Source organism: Typopeltis vanoorti, chromosome 8, assembly GCF_054136105.1.
Source record: "Typopeltis vanoorti isolate ZY-2024b chromosome 8, IOZ_Tvanoo_1.0, whole genome shotgun sequence".
NCBI lineage: Eukaryota > Metazoa > Arthropoda > Arachnida > Uropygi > Thelyphonidae > Typopeltis > Typopeltis vanoorti.
In genome coordinates this window covers 36912713-36928381 of record NC_143556.1, presented here as the reverse complement: position 1 = coordinate 36928381, position 15669 = coordinate 36912713, and the positions used below count along the sequence as shown (strand labels likewise).

Sequence of the window (15669 nt, the reverse complement as noted above, 5' to 3'; positions counted from 1 at the left end):
CCTCCTGTATATAAATGAACTGCTCTCACAGACTTCCAATCCTATCCATAGCTTTACTGACGACAGTGCACTCCACTCCTTCTTTTCATTCAACAAACCAGTTAGTGTTCCAATATTAGAATCCTCGAGATCTACCATGACTAGTAACCCGAACTCAGATCTCCTAGCTATATCCCAGTGGGGTAAGAACAACAACCTTGTAAACTTCAATGCCACCAAAACTCAGTTCTGTCTAATCTTTCACAAGAAAGAGCTCGCATTCCTTCCCCTTACCTTCAATAATACTGAGATATCCAAACATGATCAAATTTCTCTTCTTGGACTGACTTGCACTTCTAATCTTTCCTAGCACAACCGTATTTCAACTATAGCTTCTCCATCTGCCAAAAAAACTTTTTTTGGCAGATGTACTTTTTCACACAAGACACTACTTCACAGCTGCTAAATCTATACAAAGCCTAAATCTGCCTAGCCATGGAAAATTGCTCCCATATCTGGGGGTGGTGCACCAAAATGCTCCCTAAGATTGCTCGATTCTATCCAGAAGAGGACAATCCAGTTAATTGATGATCCCTCTCTCACAGATGTTTAGTGTCTGCCTTGTGCTTCTTGTATAGGTATTTTCATGGACAATAGTTTGCTGAATTGGCCACTATTATTCCTCCACTCTCCTCCAAAATCATTAAAACAAGAGCCACTGCTAACCAACACCCTCTTACAGTCCATCTTAAAACTCACTGAACCAACTTCTCCCCACTCTGCCTTCCCTAAAGATTACAACCCTCAGCTGTTTAAGCAAAATGTGAACAAACTACTCCATTCTTCTATCCACATATGGCACTAATGTGCTATATAGATCTTGTGGCCTTGCGTGTGTGGATCAGATATATATATATATATATATGTATGTGTATATATATATATATAAGCACTCATTGAGATTAATCTTCCATAGCCATTCTTCCTCTTATTTGCCATGTAACAAAAGAACTTTTTATGATTTCCTTTGACCTGCTTGGGTAGATTATTCTCATAATCTGATTTTGCCTTCCTTACCATGCTGGTCACCTTTCACTTTATATACACTCCACTGCATTTTCTTTTTCTGAAGCTCATGCTTAATGATATTACCCATCCATCTAACAACTCATACCTGATTAACCCTTCTTACCTTAGGTTTAATATTGCTTCCTCTAGATGTCACTTAACAATCTCCCATGCACTATGAACATCCTTCCCTTGCAGTGTTCTATGGATTTACACTTCCTCTTAAACTTGTCATAACCATTTGCCTTATAGTTCCACATGTATCCCCTTTTTTGACAGAATATTCCTCATGTTTTACAATTCCCCAAGTTAAGACCACATTGTCACTTTTGCTAATCGAAGGCAATGTAGCCACCTTGGTTATGGTTAGCTCTTCTGATCTGATGACCAGGTCCAATACTCTTATACTCCCCTAGTCCCTTACAGTCACATGCTACAGCAAGTAATTATTTTTCAGTAGGTTTGTATAAATTACATTTCCTTCCTGCCATGTGATCTTTCTTCCTTCCAGTCTATATCTCCATAGTTGAAGTCCCCCGATAATAATCACTCGACCTGCACTCATTGTACTAATTTGCCGATGCATATCTTTCAGTTCATCCATGGAACCCTTGCCTCTAGCAACAACCAACAGTATATTTTACCTTACTAACCTTGATCTCACACTAGACTGCTTGAAATGAACAGCCATCCTCACACCTATCTCCTATTCTTTTTGGCTGTATTTCATTCACTATCATCAGCAGCAGTACCTCTTGCCCCCCCCCCCCATCATATCATCTCTATCTTCCCTGAAAATACTAAACCCTTCACATTCTATCCTTGTAACTACATCATCTGCTGTTAGCCAAGTCTCACTATGCCTATAACTTTTGGCAAGGTTGCACCAACAAATGCCAAAACTTCTCCCTCTTGTTACTGAAACTTCTGGCATTAGTGTATAGAAACTGAAGCATCCCTTTAGGTCCCCAATCACCCTTACTTCCTGAATTGATTGCCTTATTCAATATTTTTATATTTTTGGCTGCAAGACTAGAATCCATACTTGGTCATTCTCATATGCACTTGCCTCATTGATGCCTTCACACAAATTCATTTGCTTCCACCCTAATTGCTTAAGTTTTCCTGAATATGCAATTCAGCATGCTCATTGAACAAATCTCTCTAGACACTTAACACCAAAACCCTTTAGATGCAGTCCATCAGCATTATGCAAATTTTTCTTTCTGTCAAATACAGAAATACTGGATGGTGTGACAAATACAGATCCGCAAATTCTTCATCATTTTCCTTCTGCATAGCCTATGTATTGATTCATTTGCTGCCAACACCCTCTTCCTCCTCAGTTTGCCTGTATAATAGACTAACAATCTTCACCTTCTCGCTCTTCAGTTTTGCTTCTTCTAACAACTTCTTTACATCCTCCCTCATATAATATTTCTCACTTCTCAGATCATTGTGCCAACCAAGACAATTAGTTCTTTTGCCTTACCCTTTTGTATCTGGATGGTGGGACTAATATCATGAATTTTTGCATCAGGGAAACACGATTTTGTTACACTTCCATTAAGTACTCTCCTTATCACCGAGTCTCCATGCATAATTTTCTCAACCTTGTTTTTCCCATTTGTTCACTCAGTCTTTATTACTTCTGATGACCTGCTTCTTTTTTGTCTCAGCCATGCTAATCTCTTGTCATTTCTGCAACTTTTCAATTTTGTACTTTGTCTTACTGATAACATTTAAGTGTGCTATTTCTTTATTTATGTCCATTTTGTTTTCCTTTATTTCCACTGCCACACGTTCGACAATGAAAAATTAATATGATAAAGAGCCAAGAGGCTATTTTTCTGGCGGCATAAATTATAATGAAAAATTAAGTGATTTTTCAAATTCAGTATGATCTAGTGTTACTGTTTTTAATATTTGGTCATTTTAAATGCCAAATTTATTGGTACTTTTATTCTATGACTTTATCTGTAATGTGATTATATTTGCAATGTACAAGCTTTTTTTTTTTTTTTTTTCACTCTGACAAAATTTATCTGTAAAAATTATTTTTTTCAAATGTTCACTTTTTTGTAGTATGGATATTGGCCTTTTCATACTCTTTCCAGAGTTATTACAAGTACTTGAATATATATTTTGAAGAAGCAAGCTGATTTAAATTAGGGTTTTGATCAAAATTTTATTTTTCTTCCATTTCTACAGGGCGTACTGTTTTAGTGATAGCACATAGGCTTAGCACAATAGAAAATGCTGATGTAATAGCTGTTTTAGAAAATGGAAAAATCGCTGAGCTAAATTTCCCTCCTAAATCTCCCTTGGAAAAAATTTTTGGTCTTATCACATAAGTTTGTAATGAACTTAGCTAGCTGAAGATTAACAGAATAGTGCAAGTAAGTTAATATAAGATCTCATGGAAGTATTTATAATGTTGTTAATCAATTTTTACAGATTTTTCAAAAAGTATAGAACTGTGGGAAAGTTTACAGTCTATTTATAAATCTTACTTTGCCAGCCTGGTTGTCAACGTGAATAGTATAACCACTCTTCAACTGGCTGGTGGTAAGAATCCCCATGTTTGGTCTGCACTTTGAGTGTGCTAAGAATTAGATTATTATTATTATTACCCCAAGACCTCATGGAGTCAAAGACTCATCTGGGAGGTATAGATAACCCATAGCCGTCCCATGGTAATAAACAGATGAATTTGTTACAGCTGTTTTGTGGTGGGTTTCACATTAAAAAAAAAGTATTTCATTTCTGCCATTTTTCAGCCTGAAAACAAACAAAAAACATGCATGTTAATTATATCATTGCATTATTATACGAATTATGCTTATTTGGCCTGTGTAGCCCTGTGGAAGTAGCATTTATGTCCATTGTGCTAGACTGCTCTTAGAATCGCTGACTCGATTCTAACTGAGAAGAGCATTCTAAGTTAGAATTGTAGCAGAAAGGCATGGAACTTTATCAGCAGAATTAGGAAAGATTTCACTAAGCCATCTACAGCTAATCAAATTGCTCACCAGATGCTGCTGAATGGAAAATTCCCTAAAAAGTACCCAAAAAATAAGATACTTAGAACCCCAAGTGAGGAACAAAATATGATTAACTCGGATTTCACCATCACTGAACTCAACGCTGCCATAAACCTATTAAAACCTAGAAAATCTGCAGGCCTTGATGAACAAATTAAACATTTTGGATCCAGGACTAAAGAGTAGTTATTAAGCCTATACAACACTTGCCTCAGAACTCTAAGGATACCAAAAATCTAGAGGCATGCTAAAGTGGTGGCCTTTCTGAAACCAGGGAAAACGCCAACCGAAGCAAAAAATTACAGACCTATATACTCAGCAATCTCTTTAAACTCTATGAATAATGAATTTTGAATTGACTATTGAACTCCATCTTATTACTGAGCAGGCTGGTTTTAGACCAGGCAAATCCTGTACATCACAAATTCTCATGCTCACTCAATATATAGAAAATGGTTATGAGCAAAAACTAGCCACAGGAGCAGTCTTTGTAGATCTAACTGCAGCATATGATACCATAAACTATCTCACACTCAGAAATAAAATATACAGAATAACTAGAGACTATTGCCTTGTCCTCCTGATCCAATCACTCTTGGAAAACAGATGCTTTTTTGTGGACCTGGGGGTAGGAAGAGCTGCTGGCATCCCCCAAAAACTGTTCCCCCCCCCAGGGAAGTGTGTTATCACCATTACTTTTCAACTTCTATGCCAACGATCTCCCCATCTTTCCAGGAACTAGAAATTTTATCTATGCTGATGACCTTGCCATAGCTACTCAATCAAAAAATTTGAAGTCCATTGAAACTACTCTATCACTTGCCTTAAATAGTCTAACCACATATTATAGCAGTAATCAGTTAAAACCAAACCCCTTGAAAACCCAGACTGGCCTTTTCCACTTTAACAATAACAAGGCCAATAGGAAGCTATGGATTTCTTGGGAAGGCTCTAATATAGAGCATTCCTGGAACCCAGTCTACTCAGTGTGACTCTCGATCCCACTCTTTCATATAAAACATATAGAAAAAACAAAGGCAAAAGTGAATGCAAGAAACGATATACTAAAAAAACATACCTCCTCCAAATGGGGTGCAGACCCTAGCACACCAAGATCTTCTGCCTTGTCCCTTTGCTATTCTTCTGCTGAATATGCCTGCCCGGTATGGTCCAGATCCTGTCATGCTGAAATACTTGACCCAGTGTTAAGTCGGAGTGAAACAAAATATTAAAGAAAATTACGTTTCACTCGGACTTAACATCGTTATCACTCTCTTAAAAGAATTAATGATTTATCAGAAATGTAGAAGCACTTGTATAGAAATTTTACCTTTAGTTTTATATCTTATCTTATTTTGTAATGTGAAATTTCATTATAATTTTGGTGTATAGCTGCTTAGTCTCAGATACTATGTAAATAACTAACCATTTGCTGGGTGAGAGAAAATAGCCAAAATGTGAAATGAAATGGCCGACTACAAAAACATGTAGCGAGAGTACAGGTACATCTGTTATGTAGCAAGGTGCCTCCCCCCCCTTCCACCATGACGCTACGAAAGTTATGAGAGGATTCCGCGAGCGGCGCTTAGTGCTGTGCAACGTAGGAGAACGTATGACGTAGATATCAGATGACGAATGAGAAAAGTGGTGCGGCGTTTAAAAGGAGTGGTAATGCTGCGCACAAGGCTTTTAGATGTTTTCCTTCTGTTGTATTCTTGTGCCTCGGAAGTCCGGCTGGTATGGAGCCTCCACATGGGTTTCCTTTGTTTGAGGAAGTTAAGACCAAATGACCAAGGGAACTTACCAGTCGGAAACAAAAGCCCAGCAGATCATGATAGTGGAAAACTACAGAAATCTTCCAATATGCAGTATATAGAAAATTCGTAAAGAGTATCCAGCAAAATGTGTGAAATGAAGCGGTCAACGTAGGTAGATATCTGACGCGATACTGAAGCGGTTAAAGTAGCCTACCAGTAAATTGGTAAGGTGAAAACTTTGTCTTTTAACTAATGGAATTGAATAAGAAGATTTTATTGTATGTGCTACTAGAGACTCTTTGAACTGTTAAGTGATAGATTTAAGAAAGAAATAGAACATTGTCTCATGAATGTACCTAGAGAGAGAGAGAGAGAGAGAGAGAGAGAGAGAGAGAGAGATACAAGAGTTCTTAATTAGGCCTGAGATATATGTAAATTGAATAAGATTTGTCAGACAAGATTGTGAATGGAATTTGATATATATTAAGAATGAGATTTGATCGAGTAGAGTGATACTACGAGACTAAGTGATAAAATATTATTAATTAGGTTTCTCAGATAGAAATTTATGGAAGGGATGAATAACTGTATGTAAGAGTGCTAATGCTGTACCAAAATTTTATTGAATGACTAACTCAGTGCTTCAAAGTGTATTATATGTATTCTACTTGTAATTAAAATGTTTTGTTTAAATATAAATGTTATCTTGCCTGTACTTAGATCCTACTGCACTTGCTCATAAAATATAGCGAACCTTGAAAGGTGGGAAAATTAAATATTATCAGGTCATGACTGCAAGTTTAAAATTTATAAATGACAAGAGTGAATGCTGACTGGATTCTAACTCCTTGGTTTTACATGTTTAGTATATCCTAGGATTCAGGGTTGCACAGCATTAATAAATAAATTTTCTCTGAATTTGAAAAGGGAGATAGAACCAGTGCTGAGACAAAGAAATAGGCATCAGCCATATGCATTTCTTTGTCTCACAGAACAACAACTTCACTCTCGTCAGAGATTTCGGCCTAAGTAATAAGTATATTGAGATAGAAGTTAAAAGATAATTGATATTAAAAGAGTGATAAGAAAATAATAAGTAGGAATTATTGAAAGAAAGATACATTAGTGTGATTTATGCTTACAAGAGATAGAAAGGGCCTTAAAACACAAAGGGACGACACAACATCAGCATTGAATGAAAGCTGCTACTTAATTACAGGATGCCTGAAACCAACACCACTAGAGACTGAGAAAGAAAGAAATAGAACATTGTCTCTGAGAATGAGACTGAGAATGCAGATTGAAGATCTGCATTCTCAGCTGATGAAAGAAGCAGATAAATGAATGATTAATGCCACCTGCTATTCAGCCATACCACAGTGCCCCAAAGACGAAGATCCTGACATAGCTTCCTAGCAACTGTTGAAACATCTAAAAACCCCCTCCAGAGACAAGACTTCAACTACCCTGAGAATAATACTGGTATTCCAACAGCCGAACATCTTCCACATGGTGTCCATTTGGACTGGAATACTTGGAAAAGCCTCAATAGACTTCGAATAACAGGACGCTGCAAACCAAACCTCATCAAGTCCTTCTTTCTTGTCCCCCTTCTTCAATCACCTTGCACAAAAGAGGACCTTATATCCTACACAGAAAGAGCAATTGATTGCACAAGATACTGGAGGAACATCTGACCATATTTATTGTATATAACTTATATATAGTTTCTTTTTTCTTCACATTTTACTTATTATTCCCTGTATAATTCACCTACCAAATTTAAGCTGTTCTCATTTGTAATGTATCCTAATTTGTTATAAATAATGCTGTACCAATGTGTACTACTGTACCACTTGTGTTTGGATACGAAATAAATAAGTTAAATCTAGTCGCTGAGTAGAGGAACTTTTTCTACCAGTTTCCAAGTAATTAATCAATCTAATTGATTAATTACTTGGTGATTAGTGATATTTGTAATTAGTGATAGTCTTGGGCCAGCTACTATCTCAAATTGGCTACTGGTGGAGTTTGAACTGTTCCCATAGGAGAATAAAAGGTGATAAGTGGATACCTGTTTAATTTTTGTAAGATTGGTATGGGCAAGATGCTGTTAATTTTAAGTTTAAGAAAATTAGTTCACTGCAGTAGAGAAAGAAATTAAGTTTCTGTTAAGCAAATTTCATTTTGTTATTTGTTTTTGACAAAGGTGAAAGTAAAATATAATATATGTCAGAAAAATGTTTAAAAATATTGCCTGCTTTGTAGAAAGTTTTCCCCTATTCGGTTAGAAATTAATTTACACATGCCAAGAAATTATATTCTTGTTTAATCCTTTGTCCAAATATAAGCAAACAAAGTTAATATGTGAAGTATCTTCATGACTAGGTAACTTGCAATGCAAAGCACACTTCTATTCAGAAGTGTATATTGCTATGCATTATGGGAAAGGTCACTATCCAGACCTGTTTCAATCTTTATTCAGGTTTCATAAATCAGAACCAGATAGATATAGATACCTAGGTCGAAACTGGTTCTAGGTAGTGATCCTTCTCATAATGCATAACAATGTACACTTCATAAAGGAAGTGTGCTTTGCATTATGGGATACTAAGACAATTGATGCAAAGTCATCATCCTCTATATATGAGTAGTATATCTATGACAGTAATTCATGTGCATACTTTGTTTACACTTACATAAAAGATTAATCGAGAATATAATTTCTTACCATGTTTAATTTAATACAGCTTGTTTTGGCCAAGCAAGTAATGTATTCATAAAACGAAATCCAGAGTACTTTAATAATAAGTTGTTACATCTTTTGGCTACTCCTATATGAAAATGCTGGCCTGGTTGGCCAAGCGATTAGCTTATCCACTCTCCAACCAAAAGGCTATGGGTTCAATTCCAGCTGTGGGCATGGTTGCGATTGTCTATAGAAATACTAGTTTTGGTGGTGGTCAGTAGTAGATGGCGTTGGTGTAGTTGTGGTCAGTTGGTGGAGACAAAGTTGTAGAGCAGGTGCCCTCCTTTGATGAGTCTTTGGACTCCCTGGAGGTGTCAAATAATAATAATAATAAATATGACTTCTGCATTACTTCAACTTGGTATTGCCTCTGTATGAGACCTCAACCTCAATAAAGATCAAAAAGGTCTGGGTAGTGACCCTTCCCGTAATGCATAGCATTATACATGTCCTGAAAGGATATGTGCTTTGCATTATGGAATACTAAGGCAAATGATGTGACGTCAATGGCTTCTATATACGAGTTGCCCAGTCCTGAAAATACTTCAGATGCAAACTTTGTTTGCTTACACTTAGATAAAGCATTAAACTAAGAACATCATTTCTTGGCATCTTTAATTTATAGTATAACCAAGTGAAAAACTTCCAACATCCATCTGACGTAGTTCTGCCAGAACAACTCTAATAAAGTTTCTTCTTCAAACCTAGGGCTCTCCTTCTTAGGAAAGTAATTATATAACTACTTATCCTATCTCATATTAATGTCTAAATGTTTTCATATGAAGCTGTTAATTTTTTCTACTGATACACTCTCATAAATAACATTCTTCTGACAGCTGTCATATGCAGAGACATTTATCTGATTCGAAGAGTGTGCATCTTGATTTGTAACTCCATAGCACTATCTTCTAACAGTCTGCTGTCTAATCATAGCAATTCCACACTATACAAGTATACAAACTTTGTTGTGGAAATTGAAGTTATATTTTTCATTAGAAAATGCTCTGGTGCCAATCTGCATTATTAAGTTCCTATTCAAGAGATTTCAATGATGAATGATGAGAGGATTGCACAATCCTCTTCAGCACTCTCCTATCCATTTCCATTAGTTAGTGCTCTGACTACTAAGAGTCTGTTGATTTTATTTTTACCATGATATTTCCATGTTTTAATGACATCAGTAAGATTTGATCTTGAATATTCTAATTGTACTGTAGTTGCATAAATTGATGGTCGACTAATATGACAACTTATAATCATACATTACTTGAGTCTGTCAGTGTTATATCATTTCCAGTATTGGAAATGGAGAAGCACTGACAGACATTTAGTGTGTATTTCTTTGCCTTTATACTTTATTATGCCACTCATGGTTTGTCAATAGCACACAGTATTTGAAAAAAAAAAAAAACGGAACAGCAGCATCTATATAATTTTCAACATGTGTACATCTGATTAAATTAAAGATGCCACGAAGTTATGTAAAATTTTACGTTATTTGTTTTTATATGTATGGTTTTTCTTATTAGTTACTAATTTGCTATCTTATCGGGTTGCCATTTATTTGATCTCCAAGCCCTTCTTTCTTAAAATTTTGTCCCCCCCCTTCTTTTCTTGTCCTTGTCCCCTACGACACGTAAACCTGACTCTATATCTAACTATTGCTGGCTATACGATAGCGGTATATTTATTTTCTCACACTCTTCTGCCAGACAAATTTATTTGATTTACGACTGCGCCAGTCTGGCAGAAATAATAGAGTCTAAGAGTTATAAGTACAGGAACCATGGTAAGGTCTTAGCTAAAATCTTCCTAATCATACAGCAAGTTGTGGCTCTACCTATTTAATACACGCACACAGGTTTGTTTTATTTGAGATAGGGCATTGGCAAATGATCAGAGCAAATTGTTGTTCAAACAAACATTTTATTCTAACCAAACAGGTGAGATTACAAAATAGTGGAGAGAAACTGATCCTCTCAGCATATCTAACTCCAGCAAATATATTTTACTATTAGATTATACACATTTTGCATTCACTCAACCTTAACACACTACTTAGCATTATAAAATACATACTTGGCAATTAGTATAGAATAACTATTCCCTCTTGCATAACTACCTTCAAGATCTTTCCTTACCTAATATGACGTATACACTTGTGCTACTCTGCTACTATACACAACACTTTACAAACTTTATCACTGACACTTATATACAATTCTTACATATCTATATTCCAAAAAAAGAACATCAATATCATGTGTTTACTCACAATTCTTTCTATATATGCACAATCCTCTCTCATGAACAAAGCCTCTATCAGGATATCTTGAAACTTTGCCTTTACATAGGACACGTTCTTGTCTTGGATGTTTTTGTACTCTGTTGTTTCTTCCTCCACAGATAGCTACTCGTTGACCAGGCATCTAGCCTTTTGTGGGGATCGCAGTCAGCTACACGGTGGGACACATGTTGTCCGACACGCCTTGGAATTCTTTCTGGAACATTTGAAGAGGAATCACCATTGACGTAGTTTTGACCACGGGTACCAAACCTCCTCCAGTCACATGCTCCGAGTCATCGCCTGTTCTCCTCTCTTCCCGTACAGCCAATAAGGGAACCAAAAGACCAGTAGTTGGGGCGGCATTGGTAGTCCTCATAACCTTCCCCCCCCCTCTAGTAACCGCTCCTAATCACCCCTTCTCAGCCTCTTAAATATGCTCTTTGCTCTTTGTTCCCAACTTTGGAATGTCTATGATTACCTGTCAGCGCGGTGAAGTCACTCTGGTCTTCTTGCCGAAAGTCTTTATTTCAGGTGCTCAGTTTGTTTGCAAGTTGTGAACTGTTCTGATACACTGTTCTTTTTGCTGACTCACTGTGTTAATATCACTTAATCCATTTTCTCTAATTTTAAGTACAATATTCAAACAGGAAATGTTTAACACATTTCACAAAGCAGTTAATTTATATTCAGGCAAAAAAAAAAAAATCTTCATCACTTTTTCTACATTATTTATGTTTGAAACCTCTGTAAAATCGAGCTCGACAAGTTAATTATATTAACTTATCTCACGAGATTTTACAGTTATATTCTTGTTAAATCCTTTATCCAAGCATAAGAAAACAAAGTTTGCATGTGAAGTATCTTTGTGACTAGGCTACTTGCATATAGAGGCTAATGACTTCACATTAATTGGTTTAGTATCCCATAATGCAAAGCATGGATCTTTTCAGGTGCGTATTATGCTATGCATTAATAGGAAGGGCTATTATCCTGACATTTTTATAAGTAAAGGGTCTTCTACAAAAACTAGGTGATCCTTTTAACTTCATTGAGTGACCAAAAGGATCATTTTAACTCATGACTCTCAGTCACTCAAAGATACTCAGTGGTGGTTCTACTCAGCAACAGGCACACCCTATGACAAAGCAGAACTGCTCATCTCCTGGGGAAAAGCAACCACCTAAGATCCCTGATAAAGGCCACTAAACCATAGCTTCTACTGATATAGAAATTATACCATAGGCAAGAATCTAATGGAATGCAGTGATCAAGACCACTTCAGCAGAACCTGTGTATAAGTACAGGGTCTTCTCTGAAAATTAGGCAAACCCCCAGATCACTCTAACTTCAATGTGTGACCCAAGGTATCATTTTAACTCATCAGTGACAGGCTCACCTTATCACCAAGCAGAACCACTCATCTAAGACATATTTTCCCATAAATAAGCAGTGAAAAGGTGTATCTTATTATTAAAATACTCTGGATTAGAACTAGTGGTTGAAAGTTTTTCATTTGGTTGTAAATTAAATTAAAGATGCCAAGAAATTATATTTTTGTTAATCCTTTATCCAAGCATAAGCAGTATTTTAATAATAAGGTGTTACACTACTTGTATATGGAAATATGACTTCTGCGTTACTTTAACCTTGGTATCTCTTCTGGGTCTAGCTCTCACTGATGATACCTCAATAAAGGTTAAAACCACTGGGCAGTGGCCTTTCCCATAATGCATAGCATTATACACATCCAAATATATGTGTGCTTTGCATTATGGGATACTATGGCAATTAATGTCAAGTCATTAGCCTCTATATACAAGTAGCCTACTCCTGAAGATACCTCACATGCTGTCTTTGTTTGCTTGCTCTTGGATAAAGGATTATTATTATTAAGGCTTACATGGAGTCAAAAGACTCATTATGGGAGGTCCTTTCTGAGAAACACAAGTCTATCAAGACTAATCGTGGGAGGTCCCTCCTAGGAAACAAAAAGTCTATCATACCACTCCTTAAATGCATTGACTGTTCTCGCTCTCACCACTCCATCAGGCAATGCATTCCATGACTTTCAACCACCATCCATACAAAGAAACCACTCCTCACCCTCTTTCTCACAGTTTCCTTTTGTAACTTACAGGGATGGCCCCTTGTCATGACTTCTTCTCGCTGTTCAACCAAGCGAAAGAACTCCCCAGTGTCAACCCTGTAACCATCTCTCAACAGTTTAAAAGTCTCATTCATATCATCCCTCCTTCTTCTATCCACCAAACTCTGCAGTCCACACTCCCTCAGCCGATCCTCATAACTAACATTGTACAGTCCTGACACCATCTTTGTTATCTGCCTTTGTAACCTTTCCACAGTTAATTTATCCCCTTCAAATCCTGGGGACCAGATCTGAGAACAATAGTCTAAGTGTGGTCTGATCAAAGTCTTATACAACGGAATGATCTTACAAGTTATCTTATTTTATCTCTGCAGGTTAGTATCCTTCTCATTATTGCAGCAATCCTCTGCTTTACCTTCACTACCTTTGCAATATGTCTCCTAAATTTCAGATTTCTATCAATCATCAAACCCAGATCTCTTGTCTCTCCTACTTTCTCCGGTTTAACTCCTCCCATAGAGTATGCAGCATCCCATCGATGTGTCCCAAACGTCAAGACCTTACACAAGAATATAATTTCTTGGCATTTTTAATTATCAAGTGAAAACATTTTCGACATGTGTCTATCTAAATTACTGTTCTGGCATCTGCGCAGTTAGTCTAGTGGCTTTGCGCTTTGCAACCATATGCCTTGGGAAGGAGTGTCCTGGGTTCGATTCCCGTCGCCGATGTGAGGAGCTTAAGGATCTTCCTCAGGTATATAGCCAAGTTAACCGGTCTTGGACGTGGACAGCAGGGTTCCCCCCCCCCCCAATTTATCTGTTTTTTTTTTTTTTTTCATCTCACAAGCAGGCAAACTGGCCCTGTGAACACACACGGATTTACAGAGGTAAATACTTAACCCCCCATGAGGGGGCTCAACTCGCCCCAATAGGGACGGGGAAGAAAAGGGAGGAAACTCCATATGAATAAAATAAAACTGTTCTAGTTGGCTGTGTGGTTAGCATATCTGCTCTCTAGCCTAAAAGCTGCAAATCCTGCCTCAGACATGGATGCTTGTGATTGTCTTTCACTTTCATACATTCATTCATACAAATATATATGCACTCTCCCAATATGAAGTGGACTGCCATGGAAAAAAGTGGACCCAACCATCCCACAGTGGGTGAGGCCTGTATCCCTGTAATCGGTAAGATACAGGCTGATATCATCATGATATCTAAATCTGAAAACCTATAATAGTCTTCTTCATGACAATACTTGGTATTGGTTTTCATCTAGTACAAGTTTTGCTTTTGTATTATAGGAAGTTATAATTACAGTTATTGGTGGATCACTGACTAGTGCCAAAATATAATTAAAATTCAATACTGATACTTACTATATATCATGCATTACAAAGATAAACTGATCTTATATAATATTTTCAGTATTTTTTCTTAAATCTTGATTTCATGAAAACAGACTTCCTATTATGATTTTTTGTGTTTTTACTCTTATAGACCAAAAAATGTGGATGTAAAGGAAATTCTTTATTTATGTATCAGTAATTTAAGAGTAATATAATCAATAATGTTAATATTAATAATAAAACTCAACTGGAAAAATGTATATCTAGAATTGATAGCAAACTCTGGTACATTTGAAAGAATTCCATATTAGAAAAACCTGAATCTGAATCACATCTAGAATGCTGGGAATGGAGGTGGCAACATTTTCTTCTTCCCAGAAACTCTCACATTTATCACTTCTATTAACAGTCAGATCTGTTGATAAGCACATGCTGTTAATTGGTATAATACACTCACTTCATAGTTTTAGGTTCATTGACCCAGTACTAAACAGCTCTACAGAGAGGGGAACGTTTTTAGTATGTCCAGGAAATCTCCCATTCTGAGAAAATGAAAGCAAGATATCAAACTGCTTTCAAGATTTTAAAAAACACTAAATTTTTCAATCCTCTAATCCTTCCCAGTGAGTATAACAAAATTTAGATCAGATCATAAAAGACTCTCTCTCTCTCTCCCTCCCCTGTCCTTCCTCCTCCTTATCCCTTGCTCCTTTCCTACCTTTCTTCCATTCTGAATAAGAATATTAGAAATAACTTTGGTATAGTTTTTATCAGTATAATAGTAGTAACATTGATTCATAGCTGAAACTGACAGTAATTTTGTTTAATTTTTATATACAGCTCTTATCTCAAATTATTTTCTGTAATCATTGGCAAAGGAGGACAGAGGAGAAGAAACAATTTGAGGGAACTGATGGACAATACTTTGTTGTGAACTGTTTATGAAAGCAAATATTTCATATTTGCTAATTAAATTCACTGTTATTTTGTATATAATATCCTTATTTCAAAAATAAATAAATATTTATATATATATATGTTAAAGATACCAAGTTATTTTAAATATAAATCTGGTTTTTTTTTACTCCATTTCCCAAGTAAGCAAACAGATAAGTCAGTCAAGTTTGCACCTGCAAGTGTTGCAAGTCTAGCTGACCCTGCACGTAGTACAAGTCCACGGCAACTCATGGTAAAGGTAGAATAAGCTCTGATCACTATTCTTAAAATTTACCCTTAATTCAAAGCACATCTCCTGGACGAGATGTATGATGCTCTGTATTAAAGGCAAGGGGCCACTACCCAGACCGGTTTCGACCTTTATTGAGGT

The 15669-nt window shown here is 36.4% G+C and overlaps 1 protein-coding gene across 8 annotated transcripts in view; it reads left to right on the top strand.

Moving 5' to 3' along the window:
• The window catches only part of LOC150103932 (mitochondrial potassium channel ATP-binding subunit), a 320223-nt gene extending 304900 nt beyond the window's left edge, over positions 1-15323 (top strand). For all 8 annotated transcript variants that reach the window (XM_090396614.1, XM_090396615.1, XM_090396617.1 and 5 more), the window contains 2 exons: positions 3259-3446; positions 15183-15323. In XM_090396614.1, the coding sequence (XP_090252740.1) occupies positions 3259-3401 (143 nt within the window). In that variant the 3' untranslated portion in view covers positions 3402-3446; positions 15183-15323. The remainder of the gene's footprint in view (positions 1-3258; positions 3447-15182) is intronic.
• The last annotated feature ends 346 nt before the right edge of the window (positions 15324-15669 follow it).